The following is a 12,483-nucleotide window of genomic DNA, read 5'->3' as shown; positions in this document are numbered from 1 at the left end:
TATCAGATTGACGTAAGTTTAGATCCAGACCCCCCTACAGCTCATCCCGCCACGATAACTGGGCTCATTCAAGCCCACTGTGTCCACCTCTCTTGTTACGGTCGACAGGCAGCGCAAGCGACCACAGAAACAAATTTCACCAGAGAAGAATGCTGGCAACTGTAAGATCCTGTCTCTTGTTTTTCCAGTCCTCCTACGGTTTCCCAGCCTCGAGACAAAACCTCTACATTGAAATATCCCTGGGAGATGACGAACCAGAATGAAGATCAAATGGCCCGGAACAAAAGTTGGGGATTGATGGCCCGAATGCAAAGCTTATCACCTCGAAGCTTCTCCAGGACTGCCTTAGGTTAGCTGTTGACTCCTGATAAACGCCGGAAAAGTAATCATACCGTGATACAAGTGCTGCATTCAGATTTTTCAACGACTCTCCCCATCTTTCATTACGATACAAGTCCTCCCATCCTTCATCATCATCATCATCATCATACACCTCTCTTGTTAAATTTCGATGCGCTAGTTCTTCCGCATAATCGAGCGGAGTCTTGCCGACCAAGTCTGTGGTCGTCGCACAAACGTCCAAGACACCTTCGCGAGCAAGAAAGTCCACCAGATTTTCGGTAAAAATACCATGAATCGCTCCGTGATGCATCAATGTTTTCCCATCAATATCTCTGGTCGCTGGATCCACACCCACATCAAACAGATAGCTAAGGACATCGGTCTTTTCTCCCTGATAATGCATGGTGAGATGTGCCAGTGTTTGTCCTTGTTCATTGATCCAGAGCGGATCAGCCCCATTCTTGACAAGAAAATGAAATATCTTACTTTGGATTGATAAGTGAAATGAGCTCATATAAAGACTTAAGGCCGATTTGCCGTCCCTGTCAGGCAGATTGACATCGCAACCAAGCTGTATTAGGAATTCCACAAATTCAACAGAGCAAATATCAGAGGCAACATGATGATGTAATGGACTTTTGCCAAAGTGGTCAAGGGAATTCCAAGTCACTGAAAGCACACTATCGCAGGCTCTTGACATGAAGTATAGGGTATCCAGATGGCCACTGGAGACTGCGTAATTGAATGGGCTCCGCCCATTGGAGTCCTCTAGCATGATATCATAACCTTCTTCCACGAGCTTGCGAATTACTTCTAGGTTTCCCGCCTGGCTAGCGAGGTGAAGACACGTCTGACGAGCGTGGTTCGGTTGTGATGCATCGGCTCCTTTTTCTATAAGCTTTTCCAAAATGGACAATGCCTGAGGTTGGCGGAAGTCGATCACATGTTGGGGGTAATCCCCATGATTGTTAGCCATGTTGACGTTAATAGACTTGCTCTCCAGGAGTGTCTCAACAATGAGTACCCTAGTATCGCTGATGGTTCGATAGATATCAGAAGCTTCTGAGCCCTCATGATCGTCGATCAAGTCAGCCAATGACTCAACGGCATACTGACCACCCTGCCATATATCGTCATTTTCGCGGCCGAGAAGCCGGCCCCTAATCCCAAGATGTAGCGCAGTATCGCCAAAATCAGAGCGAGCATTGGGATTGGCCCCACATTCAAGTAAGTACGCGGCCATCTCTGTACATGCATTCAAAGCGGAGAAGTGGAGCGCTGTCAGTCCTGATTCTATATTCAGTTTCTGGGGCTTAGAAATTGGTCTCCCAGGCCACGATCGCCTTTCAACTGTGGATTCTAGATTGAAAGCATGTTGGATGAAAGTTTGAACAATTCCTTTTCGTCTGTCTCCAAGCGCATAAAGGAAGGGTGTCATATTCTCCTCATCGCAGGTATATGGGCAGGCCCCCTTGTCAAGAAAGTACTTTATCATCGTACAGTCATTGAAGCGAGGGTTGTTGCATGCAACATGAAGTACATTTTGATGCTTGTTGTCCAGAGAATCAAAACGCACGTCATACTCGCCCAAAACGCGCAAGGCTTCAACTTGAGTGTTCTTGGTCGCGATAAATAGTGGCGATTGTCCGCGGTCATCTTTGGCCTCCAATGCTTTTTGGTGGGCGGTAGAGATGAGCGGAACAATTCCCCATCGGGCTGCAACATGAATTACGGATATATCTGGTCCTAGGAAATCCCACGGATGTCTTTGTGCATGGTTATAATTATCCAGCCAGCACCCCCATGTCCCGAAGGTGTTTTGAAAGAAGTTTTCATGCTCTTTCTGAATGGTAAACTCCCTTTGGCTAAGCTTGCGTGCTTCGGCCAATACAGTACTGAATAACCAAGAAATCCGTAAGTTGATTCCAGCATTGACCTGTCCAGACTGGGCCGACAATATTGAGAAATGACCTCAATAGAACGATTTGACAGGACATGATTGGATTTGACAGCCGTGAAACCATCCATCTCTGTCATTAAAAAGTCCTTGACAGACCTATGTAACAGTCGCACGGTGGGTTTTATCAGTAAAAATCAGCGAGTGAAAAGAGTCAATGATATCTTGAGTGAACCGGAGGCGAGTTTCAATATCCTCGTCCAAGTATAATCGACATGCCTCGGCTATTTCAGCCACCGTCAGGCGCCGTAACGCAAATGTGACAAACATCAACAACATCTTCAATTTTGAGTCATTATGTGGGTCGTTATCTTCAAACGCTGCATTCAACAGGGCTCGATATAAGCGATAAAGCCCTTGAGGTTGAGCCCGCAGTTTCTCGACCACATCTTTTGATCGTACATCATCCAATTTCCGACAGACAATTCCAACCCATAGGAATGTTCCATCCGCTTTTTCTTCAAGTATCTTTGATACTTTTTGTCTGACAGATACAGGATATGTGTTTCGCTTTGCAAGGTCCTGTACTTTGTCTTGAATCATGGCTCTTAAGTCATCGGCTATCTCCTTGCACGAGCCGAGATCGACACATCGAAATATGGATAGAAGACTATGGATTTTGGGATACGGACGACTGATAATCAAAAAATGCACGCTGCATGGGACCGCAATGTTCTCGTTAGCTTGTTTGAACGATTGGTGGATTTGCCGGAGGAACATATCTTGTGATTCGGTATCGCATTCGTCGAGAGCGTCGGCAATGCAATAAATCTCGATGCCGTGAGACGCTCGGCCTATATCCATCAATACTGCCCAAAGTCCGTCAAACGACATGAAAAGACGCTTTCCCTGAACTTTGTATCTTGGCATCATTTGCTCCATAAAACATGGATATTTTTTGACGATTTGGTACAGAAAACCTCGCAGTAGAGAGGTTGCCGTTCTATGATATTCAGAGTCGGAATCGCAGAAAAAAAATGAGAGGATGCTGTCACTGTTGGAAAAATAATCTTTATTTGGTAGTTCTTCAGCAAGCATCATAGCCATTGTAGATTTTCCGATTCCTGGATTGCCGTGTAGCCATAAAACATTTTGTTCTATATCGCTTGCGGTCTTTGCTTGTCGAAACCAAGATTTGAGCTCGTATGATTCCAAGAACCAGTTGAAGGTCCCTGGGGTACGAGGTCCTTTTGTCCGCCTCCGCATATTCAGATCTTCTTCGGGCTCCGTGATGAACAAATCTGCAAGACATGCGTCATGCTTATTGATTTCCTTTCTTTGTTCAATGTGCTTGTGGAAATGGTTGACGACAGAGCCGTGGTTCAGACCCATCTGTAGCCCCGAACTTGAACATCCAAACGATATTGTGGACGCCATTATCTCCACAGAGACTTTTTCCATTCAGCCAATGGGCATGTGAGAAGCAACTGCTGCGAAGAACGGGGTGAATGGGGAGAAATATAAATATAGGGAATTGTTATAGCCACCCTCCCCCCTATGGATGCTTACAACCCCCACTTTCCCACATTGGATGCTTGCATCCCCCTCCCCCGCCTGAGGATGCCTGAGGATGCCTGGGGATTATGTACTTTTTTTAAATATCTCCGCGCGCGCGTTTTCGTCCTCGACTAGCGCCGGACGAATATTTCGGGCATGTTGATGTGCGGTGACTTAATTGGCGTATGCTATGCTAGTCACTGTCCCGGGGACAATTGATGATAGTGACTGCGCCGGACGACTGTCACTACCAAATGCATTAGAATATCTGCTATACTGCGTGCATTAATCTCCAGGCTTGGTGGTTGCCTAAACCGCCACTACTACCTTGGAACCTTTTGGAATACGAAGGAGGTTCTACCTTCACCTGTAATGTTTCCTTTCCTGCGCTAAGCGCTAAATGATTAGGACGAGTGGCAGGGATGTCTCAAGTCACGTGTATCTCGATATTAAGACACAAATCTCGCAATTTCCAACATGAAAAAAGCAGCAGCTCGTATCTCGTCACCATGAGCCTTAACCCGAACGGCTCTCAGCCGCATCGTGAAACAGAAGAAATCCCATCTCGTGGTTCTTCCCAACTTGTTGTTGGTTGTCGTAAATCAGAGCTCGCACTCACCCAAGCTCGGACTATCATATCAGAGTTGAAACAAAAGCTCGACCCCTCCCCGACATTTGAAATTGCCACAAGCAGTGTCGTTGGCGATGCAGATAAGCAGTCGCCCTTTATCCTCCTCTCTAAGCAGACCGGTGGATCAGACATTGGCAAAAGCCTATGGACCAATGGCCTTGAAGAGGATCTAGCAGCTGGCAAAGTCCAATTTCTTGTCCATTGTTTAAAGGACATGCCGACTACACTGCCACCAAATTTTCTCCTTGGAGCTATCCCTGAGCGTGAAGACTGTTCAGATGCTGTTGTAATGAAGTCCAACTCGGTTTTCAAATCTATCGACCAATTACCACCTGGTTCCGTAGTGGGATCAAGCTCTTCAAGGAGAAGAGCTCTAGTTCGGCGAAACTGGCCTCATTTGAAAATACAAGAGTGTCGCGGGAACTTGTAAGTGCTGATTAACTTATTCCCCCTTTGCTGTTGCTCACTACATCTATACATTTTTGAACACGATCTAATAAGGATATATCAGGGATACTCGCCTTGCTAAGCTCGATGCACCTGATTCACCATTTTCGTGCATTCTCTTGGCGACCGCAGGCCTACTACGCCTAGGGCTCGGCCATCGCATCACGCAGCGACTTGAGCCTACCGTATTCCCTTATGCGGTTGGTCAGGGCGCACTCGGTATCGAGCTCGGTGCAGATCGTGAAGACATCCTTGAGCTTGTCCAACATGTCGACCATAAGCCGTCGAGATGGCGCGGCATGGCAGAGAGGGCGATGCTTCGAAGCCTTCAAGGAGGATGTTCGTCGTCAATTGGCGTTTCATCTTCCTTTGAGCCTCTGAAAGGAAACGATCCGGTAGACACAGCCATTGATAGCGGCACCCTCCGCCTGCGGGCTACCGTTATCCATATAGAAGGAACGTCAGAGATATCTTCCGAAAATGTGAGCACTGTTCAATCCGACGATGACGCAGAGCAACTCGGTATCTCAGTCGCGAACATGTTACTTAGCAAGGGAGTGCGCGATCTGTTGCCAGAACATGTATAATTTAAATAACGCCTGAACGTATCTAGAATAAGAAGTAAGGATATATTCCACGGGTGGTCAGCCTTTTTCTACAGTACACGGTGCATCACAGAAGAACCACGGTTTGAAATCACCAAGAGAATTGGAATCTAGCATTATAAACAATAGATCCTTGTTAGGTGGGAGGGGTGAAGACAACTATTGGAGCTATAGAGGTTATCCTGCAGCATATAAATGCAAGTAACGCTAAAGCGCATTTGAAATTACGAAGACATGAGCTGTCTCCCTTTGAACAAATGGATCACTATGAACTATCGGGCAATCTTCCACGCACAGCGCATCGATATGTAAATATTCATTTCCTGCTGGTGGTCCTGTCAGAATCTATTGGAAGGTCGGGATATTCGACCTAAAATCGGTTTCATGGATGCCTACCTCTTATTACCTACGTATTTAGATCAGAATGTATACTCCTTCCTCTATTAGGTATAAGGACGCGGTGATAGATAGGGGGATTCTTTTTCTCCAAGAATTGAGCTGTACATTGAGAAAAGCGCAATTATATCATTAGATGTTGCAGTATGGCCCTTCTATCAAACCGTTTATCAAACTGTTCGACTCTGCGACAAGAAGCAACTTCCCAGCACATCTCTACTACTCACGCTTCTTCCCGATATTACCCACCTCCCGGAGCCCGACGGCCCCAACCACCAGGCAGATAATATTCGCCGCGAACAAGAACCAGAACGAAATCCGATACCCGACCATGTACCCACCGGGTTCGAATCCCTCTGCCGGGCAGCGTTATTATCGCTGACGACATTGGCGATCAACTCGACAACGGTCAGTCCGAAACTCTTTCCAATTTGCGAAAACGTGTTAAAGACATCCCCCGCCAGGCTCTGCGTCTCCGGCGGGAACATATCAGCAATCAGGATTTTGGACACTGTGAAGAGAGAGTCGGCAGCGACGGAGTTAAGGCAGATGGTGATGAAGGGGGAGCGTCAGTAGACCCAGGAGGGGTTGACGGGGGCCATCATAAGCGGGGAGATACATGAGACCAGAATCGTGATGTTTATGATGGCGTCGGCGCGGATGCGGTGTAGTACTAAACCCCTAACGAGGGTGCTGAGGAGACCTGTGATAGGGGTTGGAATGAAGCAAAGAGCGGCGTCTAAGACAGAGAGTTCTTGCACGTTCTGGAAGAAAAAATTGATGATCTGTCCGAAGCCGTTGAAGGTACCCCAGATGATAAAATCGTTAATACAGATTGAGGAGAAGGACTTGTTTCTCCACAGTGAGTTGGGGATGAGTGTCGGTTTACCGCGTCTGGTATTCTTGCCAAATGACAAAGCACAGGAGTAAAACACCGGAGACGGCAAAATAGGCAATTATCGAGGGTTTACGGGCGTTTCAGGTCATATATACATCGGAGATTATGATGCTTAGGAAACAGTTAGCTGGGGTTGTCTGGAGTAGGTCGAGGGAGGGGGATGCACGCTAATGCCAAAGAAAGAAGGATCAAGCTGGCGCTGATAACAATAGCACCGAGCCAGTCGATGGCGAAGAAGAGGGCCCAGTTAATGTTGGTTTCTTTATTTTGTGGCAGCTGCCACCATGACAGAAGAAAGGCGATTGTTTTGGCGATGGCGGCACTATGAAATCTCTCTCCAGCGCCAGCCGATGGTGTCGGCGCAGACACCAACCATCAGCATGCCTAGTCCGAATCCGATAAGCTGGCCACCTCCAATAAAGGAGAAGAAGAGGTTGCGGAGCTTTCCCGGGGAGAAATTCTCGGAAATGATGCTCACTGCGGACGGGAGACACATGGCGGTTGCCAGGCCCGAGAAGACACGGAACACGACGAGCTGTGTGCCATTCTCGGAGAGGCCACAGGCCATGCAGAAGATACTCTGGAAGAAGCAGCCTAGCAGGAAAATGAGCCTACTAGGATGTACCAATGGGGTTACGTATGTGTGTCTGCCCAGGTCTTCCCCGTACCCAAGTAGGTTATTTGATATGACTAAGAATTGCATCCCTGCAAAACCCATTGGATATCGGTGTCTGGAGTGACATGGCAATTTGTGAGTCTTGTACAGTCGTTCAAGTTAAAACACCCCGCGGATCGAGATCAAAGTCTTATCTATTATAGAATTATCATGGAATCAAACAATAGCGTTGTTGTGATAAGTAGAGATAGTAGAAATAGTATTAATATAGATGTTAGAAAGTAAAATCTTTAACCACTTTCTTGGGTATTGGGGAAGATGTTGGCAAGCGACTGGATGAGACACCTGCGCCATCAGCAACATCATCATTATGATCTCGTTCCTTGAGCTTCAATAGCTCTTGTTTCTTTTCGTTCAAAGATTGCCAGAGTTTGTGCTGCTGTCCTAGTCCTTCTCCGCCAAAGTTGCTAACAATCTCAATCAGATCGTTGCACATATTCAGGGCATCTGCGAATTTTCCTTGATCCTCATAGCAGTGGACCAAGAACCACATTGCTTGAACTAGATATAAAATATTGCTATCAGTAAAGACTGCCTTGTAACACAAGTGTCGACGATTAATTGTCAGATAACAAGAATGCCACTTACCCCGATCCCCATGTCCCCCGTCTGCACGTTTTGTCTGTTCGAATGTTTGCTTCGTAATAATATCTTCCCAGATTTCCTGTGCCTCAGAATACCGTTCTTGTCGCCAGTAAAGATGTCCAAGCCAGGTACGAGCCGTGAGAGTTCCCAGGTGGTTTTCACCCAGGTTTCTCTTCGCAATGGGCAACCCTTCCAGAAAGATTTGTTCAGCTTCTTCAAACTGATTCATAGCTGTTTTGATCTTTGCAACGGTCAATGTAGATTTAAGTGTAAGAGGATGTTCACGTCCCAGTGTTTCTTTCCGGATCAGGGTAACCTCTTCACTCATCTCAAGAGCTAGTGGAAGATGCTCCTCGCCCATAAACCCCCAGATCCCCGCAAGATTGTCTTTCGCCTCTAACGTTTTCTCGTGCGTAGGACCCAAAGCTTTTTGTAGTCCCTCATATGCTTGTCGTTGCAGGTCAACCGCTGCTTCATGTTCGAAATAGCGAAGCTTGACCTTGGAAAGATTATCCACGGCAGTCCACGTATCTTCGTGTTCGGGGCCAAACCCTTCCAACTTAGACAAACTTTCGATAACTTCTTGGTGCAGCCGATAGGCCTCGCGGTACCTACTGCCTAAAATACATGTGGCACCAAGGGTATCCATGATCTGCAAGGTTGTAGGATGCTTTGGGCCATATAGCTGTTTGGCAGACTCCAGGACTTGATATTGGAGCACTCTCGCCTCGTTGTTCCGTGTCTGCCAAACATAGTTCTTGGACAATAAGAACGCAATGGCGATACTGTACTCGGACTCGGGGCCTAGCTTTGCGAATAAATAGTCCTTCACTTGAAGCTGAAGCTCTTCTGCCTGGGACCAGTACCCGCAATGAAGGTAGACCAGACTGAATTTCGCATATTCAGTCGCCTGCAACCTCCCAAAGCCCGATTGAGGCGCTAGAAATCTCAATGGCCAAAGCCAATGGGGAGCCCTTTGGTTTTCTTCAAATCGTTTCTTGATATCTGCCTGTAATTTGCGCACATTTTCCACGTGTGGGTAAATTTCCCTCTTCGACTTCTCATCCTGAGCTGCATATGCCCGTGGAGCCTGGAAGAATATCGATTGTGCTAATATCGTGGCCGCTGCTTGACACCAGACGGCTTGCTCTGCCGTGCTGGTTTCGGGTCTCTGTCGCACCCAGGTATGCACTAGTGGATGCATCCAATAACTATTGTTATCGTCATGAAGTGTCAGCATGCCAAGACGGACTAGAAGAGACAACGCGCTGCGTAGCCGGTCTTCATCAAATGGGTCGTCGTCCTCGTCACGCAGGACAGCAGGAAGGATTATACTTGGTCTCGTGAGCGGTTCTATCACTGTGGCGGCCCAGTCTTGAAATGTCCTCGTCCATGTCTTAGGCCTTGGATTGATCGGTACTGGTTTTGCCACGCGTTTCTTGGCTCGTGCATCTTCTCGTTCTCGCCGAGGGTTCGAAGCCGCATTTGTTAGGAGATCAAACTCGATGTTCTCCCAATAGAAGAATGAAAAAGTCTTCAACAGTTCAAGGGCGTCCCTAGATTGATCGTCGCTTTTGCTTTCAAGGCCAAGATATATCATCTCATATGAAGAATACACGCTCATATTCGACAAGTACTTATCCTCGTGACCACGAGATGAGCTCCGACTTCGAAAACGGCGAATTTTATTCCACGTCCGTTCGTAGTACTCGGGATAGTCACTTAGAGAACACAGCTTTTCCAAGATAGCCTTTCCCGCATGGATGAGCGCAAGAGGCAAATATCCTAGGATTCGGGCTGCTCGGGCAGCGTAGGATCTTGTTGGTACTGCCCAGGGACGCGGGAAAGCGGCAGCCTCCAAAAGGAGGTCACTGGCTTCTTCAGTTTCCAACTTATCAAAATGGAAGAAGCGAGAGCCGTCCGTTCCGTATCCCTTATTGGCAGGGTTGCGAGTAGTGATAAGAATGACACCCCTTTCCCCTCCCGGAAAGTAGCGCATCACATCAATCTCGGGGTCATCGGCATTGTCTATTAGAAGTAGCCAAGGTTGTTGTAAACTAGAAAGCCAGTTCTTTGCCGCGTTTTCGTTGGGTTCGACGCCACCGATTTTGGCAATTCCTGCGAAGGAGTGTTTCGCGTTTTCGTATGAACTTCCGTCGATCCAAAATACACCCCAGAAACTAGACATAGTCGTTAGATTTCTTTCATCTACTCTTGAAATATGAGTCAAACTCACTGTTCCCTATTGTCTTGAGCAAATTTGCAACAGAATTGTGTTTTCCCAGACCCTCCAAGACCATAAATGACGAAGCGCTTTTGGTGATCTTGAGGTTCGCGAGAATTGACCAGGTCGAGCGTGGATTTAAGCTGATTCAACTGCTTCTGTCGGCCAGTATAATAACTGCTGACAGTTTGAGGCATGTCAAAATGCTTGTTGAACCTAATGAGCGACGCCACCGCATCCGCGGAAATGAGGGAATCTTGGAGCTTGCAGAAGTGAGCTTTTATACTACATCCATAGTTTGCGAATAACTCACATTTTCTGGGTCAGTTGAGCTTTGGAGAATCCGGCGAAGGTTTTTAATTCTTATTGCCAGCTTATTGTTTTGGTGCTGCAAGTTCTCCGGTAGCGAGTCCACAGTACGGTCCGCTACTGACTGTGATTTGAGCGTATAGGAACTGTCCTTCGTCAGTCGTTTTCTTCATAGACATATACGATAAGCAGGTTCTTGGACATACAGGTTAAGCGCACTCAACAACATTTGGATACCGGCTTGGTTATTGGCGAGGCGCTGGCGTATTTGCATATATTCACCGTCTCGATCTTGTCTCCGGATCGTCTTCCTAAGGCCGTCGAGCTTACCCCCTACAAGTGCGTGTTTCTTGCCAACAACCTCCTTGAGCAATACCTCGAGCTGCTCAATGGTTGCCTTGCTTTGCTGCAAGAGCGATGCCAAGTTCTTCCAAACATTACTTGCGTGAGATCCATCGTTGACTGGCAGGTCGAAGCCATTTAAGTCATGCCGTGAATGCCAAAAGTCCTCGACTGAGTCATTTACAGCAACGAGAGCTTCGATTTCTTGCCCTAGAATTGTGATTTCATCCTGGATTTTGGATGTTGCGCTTTTAAGAGAGCCGAGATAAGAGATGATACGGATGGAGACGTCTGCCAGGCCAACAGTTCCAACTATAATGGAAAAGGGGTCCATATTATTTTAAGTGAGAACTCCAGTCAAGGAAACATAGAGACAATAAAATGGAGGCGGAATCTACCCCGTGGGATGAGAGCTGCCGACATGGAAATGAGGGGGCTTGCCATATTTAGTGTCTCGTCTTGAACATCTGCACTAAAATCACATCGGCGACGCTAGTCCTGTTTCATGGCCGAGGTAAGCCAACTGCTCAACAGGCTTCTAGTCACCCGGCAGCAACACGACAACCAATGAAACAGAGGCGATATATGACAATAAATTACTCCATACAGAGCTGAGGTTCAATCATTGCTTTATTTCAGCCCCCAACTTTCTGGCGGCAATACTATTGTCCCTAGTGGTTCTATAAATGTGCCTGTCGAGATGTAGCATTACTCTATGGTTATCGAGAGTAGTTAGATCCATTCAGACTTGATCTGAGGTCATGATAATTATTTGACCATGACTCTTCGCGGACACTTTTTTGGGGGAGTAATTATAGAAGACGGCTAAGTTAAGGAGTAGGGAGCCGCGCACTATAACATACATGTCACATATGCAGGCCCCCATAAAAAATTAGATGCAATCTCCGCTGATCGCCATATGGACACGCGGTGTTCTCACTGACGAAGGGTACGGAGTAGTTCGAGTTTGAGAATTATAGAGCCAATGACAAGGTCAGAAAATACGAGTGTGGCGCTTTAGCTTGGAAATGCAAAGGTACGATAACAGCGCAAGAAACACAAAGCACTTGATAGCATACACGAACAGATGCTAATTTACTCTAGCGGAAACATTGCACGGACGTGAAGCCAATCAGATTGCTCCAATATTACCATGTGGATCCTTTTTGAAAAATAGGCCCGGCCCGTTGGCCGGTTCCATGGTTTTGTTGTGTCCACTCAAGACTTTGTCACACGTGTAATTGAGAGTCTATGGAATACTCCGTAGAGATAGTTGTATCTACTTCTATTAATTCCCATGGATGATCAGTAGTTAATGTTTTAAAATCGCTGACCTGATTATTAGACCCTCAGAGGCTTAAGCCTCGCAGTCAACTGATTCGAATTGATTGATAAGTTCCTCGGTAAGATACCCGTATGCTGTAGGCATCATCAAATAATAGGGTTTGATAGGCTTTCAGTACCTACTTCTACATTCAGCCAACTCAAGTATACAACTATGTAAATCGCCCCTCATCTGGCAGTGACCGAAGCTGATCAGCCAGTAGGAGGGTTGTATTTCTTACTCCCACCGC

The 12,483-nt window shown here is 46.8% G+C and overlaps 4 protein-coding genes across 4 annotated transcripts; 1 reads left to right on the top strand and 3 right to left on the bottom strand.

The window, feature by feature from the left end:
* Nucleotides 1-318: 318 nt before the first annotated feature.
* Nucleotides 319-1,585, bottom strand: N7487_000265 (ankyrin repeat domain-containing protein; the record flags this gene model as incomplete). The annotated part of the gene is made up of 2 exons (XM_056868014.1): nt 319-340; nt 393-1,585. 2 exons carry the CDS (start codon nt 1,583-1,585, stop codon nt 319-321), a joined length of 1,215 nt encoding a protein of 404 aa, XP_056732798.1.
* An 813-nt stretch (nt 1,586-2,398) lies between these two features.
* Nucleotides 2,399-3,169, bottom strand: N7487_000264 (uncharacterized protein; the record flags this gene model as incomplete). Its single annotated transcript, XM_056868013.1, has 1 exon — nt 2,399-3,169. One exon carries the CDS (start codon nt 3,167-3,169, stop codon nt 2,399-2,401), a length of 771 nt encoding a protein of 256 aa, XP_056732797.1.
* Nucleotides 3,170-4,305: 1,136 nt separating this feature from the next.
* Nucleotides 4,306-5,461, top strand: N7487_000263 (uncharacterized protein; the record flags this gene model as incomplete). Its single annotated transcript, XM_056868012.1, has 2 exons — nt 4,306-4,853; nt 4,939-5,461. The coding sequence occupies 2 exons, from the start codon at nt 4,306-4,308 to the stop codon at nt 5,459-5,461; spliced, it is 1,071 nt and encodes a 356-aa protein (XP_056732796.1).
* A 1,634-nt stretch (nt 5,462-7,095) lies between these two features.
* Nucleotides 7,096-11,243, bottom strand: N7487_000262 (Tetratricopeptide-like helical; the record flags this gene model as incomplete). Its single annotated transcript, XM_056868011.1, has 6 exons — nt 7,096-7,353; nt 7,685-7,950; nt 8,038-10,214; nt 10,271-10,521; nt 10,572-10,713; nt 10,774-11,243. The coding sequence occupies 6 exons, from the start codon at nt 11,241-11,243 to the stop codon at nt 7,096-7,098; spliced, it is 3,564 nt and encodes a 1,187-aa protein (XP_056732795.1).
* Between the last annotated feature and the right edge of the window lie 1,240 nt (nt 11,244-12,483).

Source organism: Penicillium crustosum, assembly GCF_028827405.1.
Source record: "Penicillium crustosum strain IBT 35664 chromosome Unknown utg000001l_segment0_segment0, whole genome shotgun sequence".
NCBI classification, from domain to species: domain Eukaryota; kingdom Fungi; phylum Ascomycota; class Eurotiomycetes; order Eurotiales; family Aspergillaceae; genus Penicillium; species Penicillium crustosum.
This window is presented reverse-complemented; position numbering and strand designations above follow the sequence as displayed.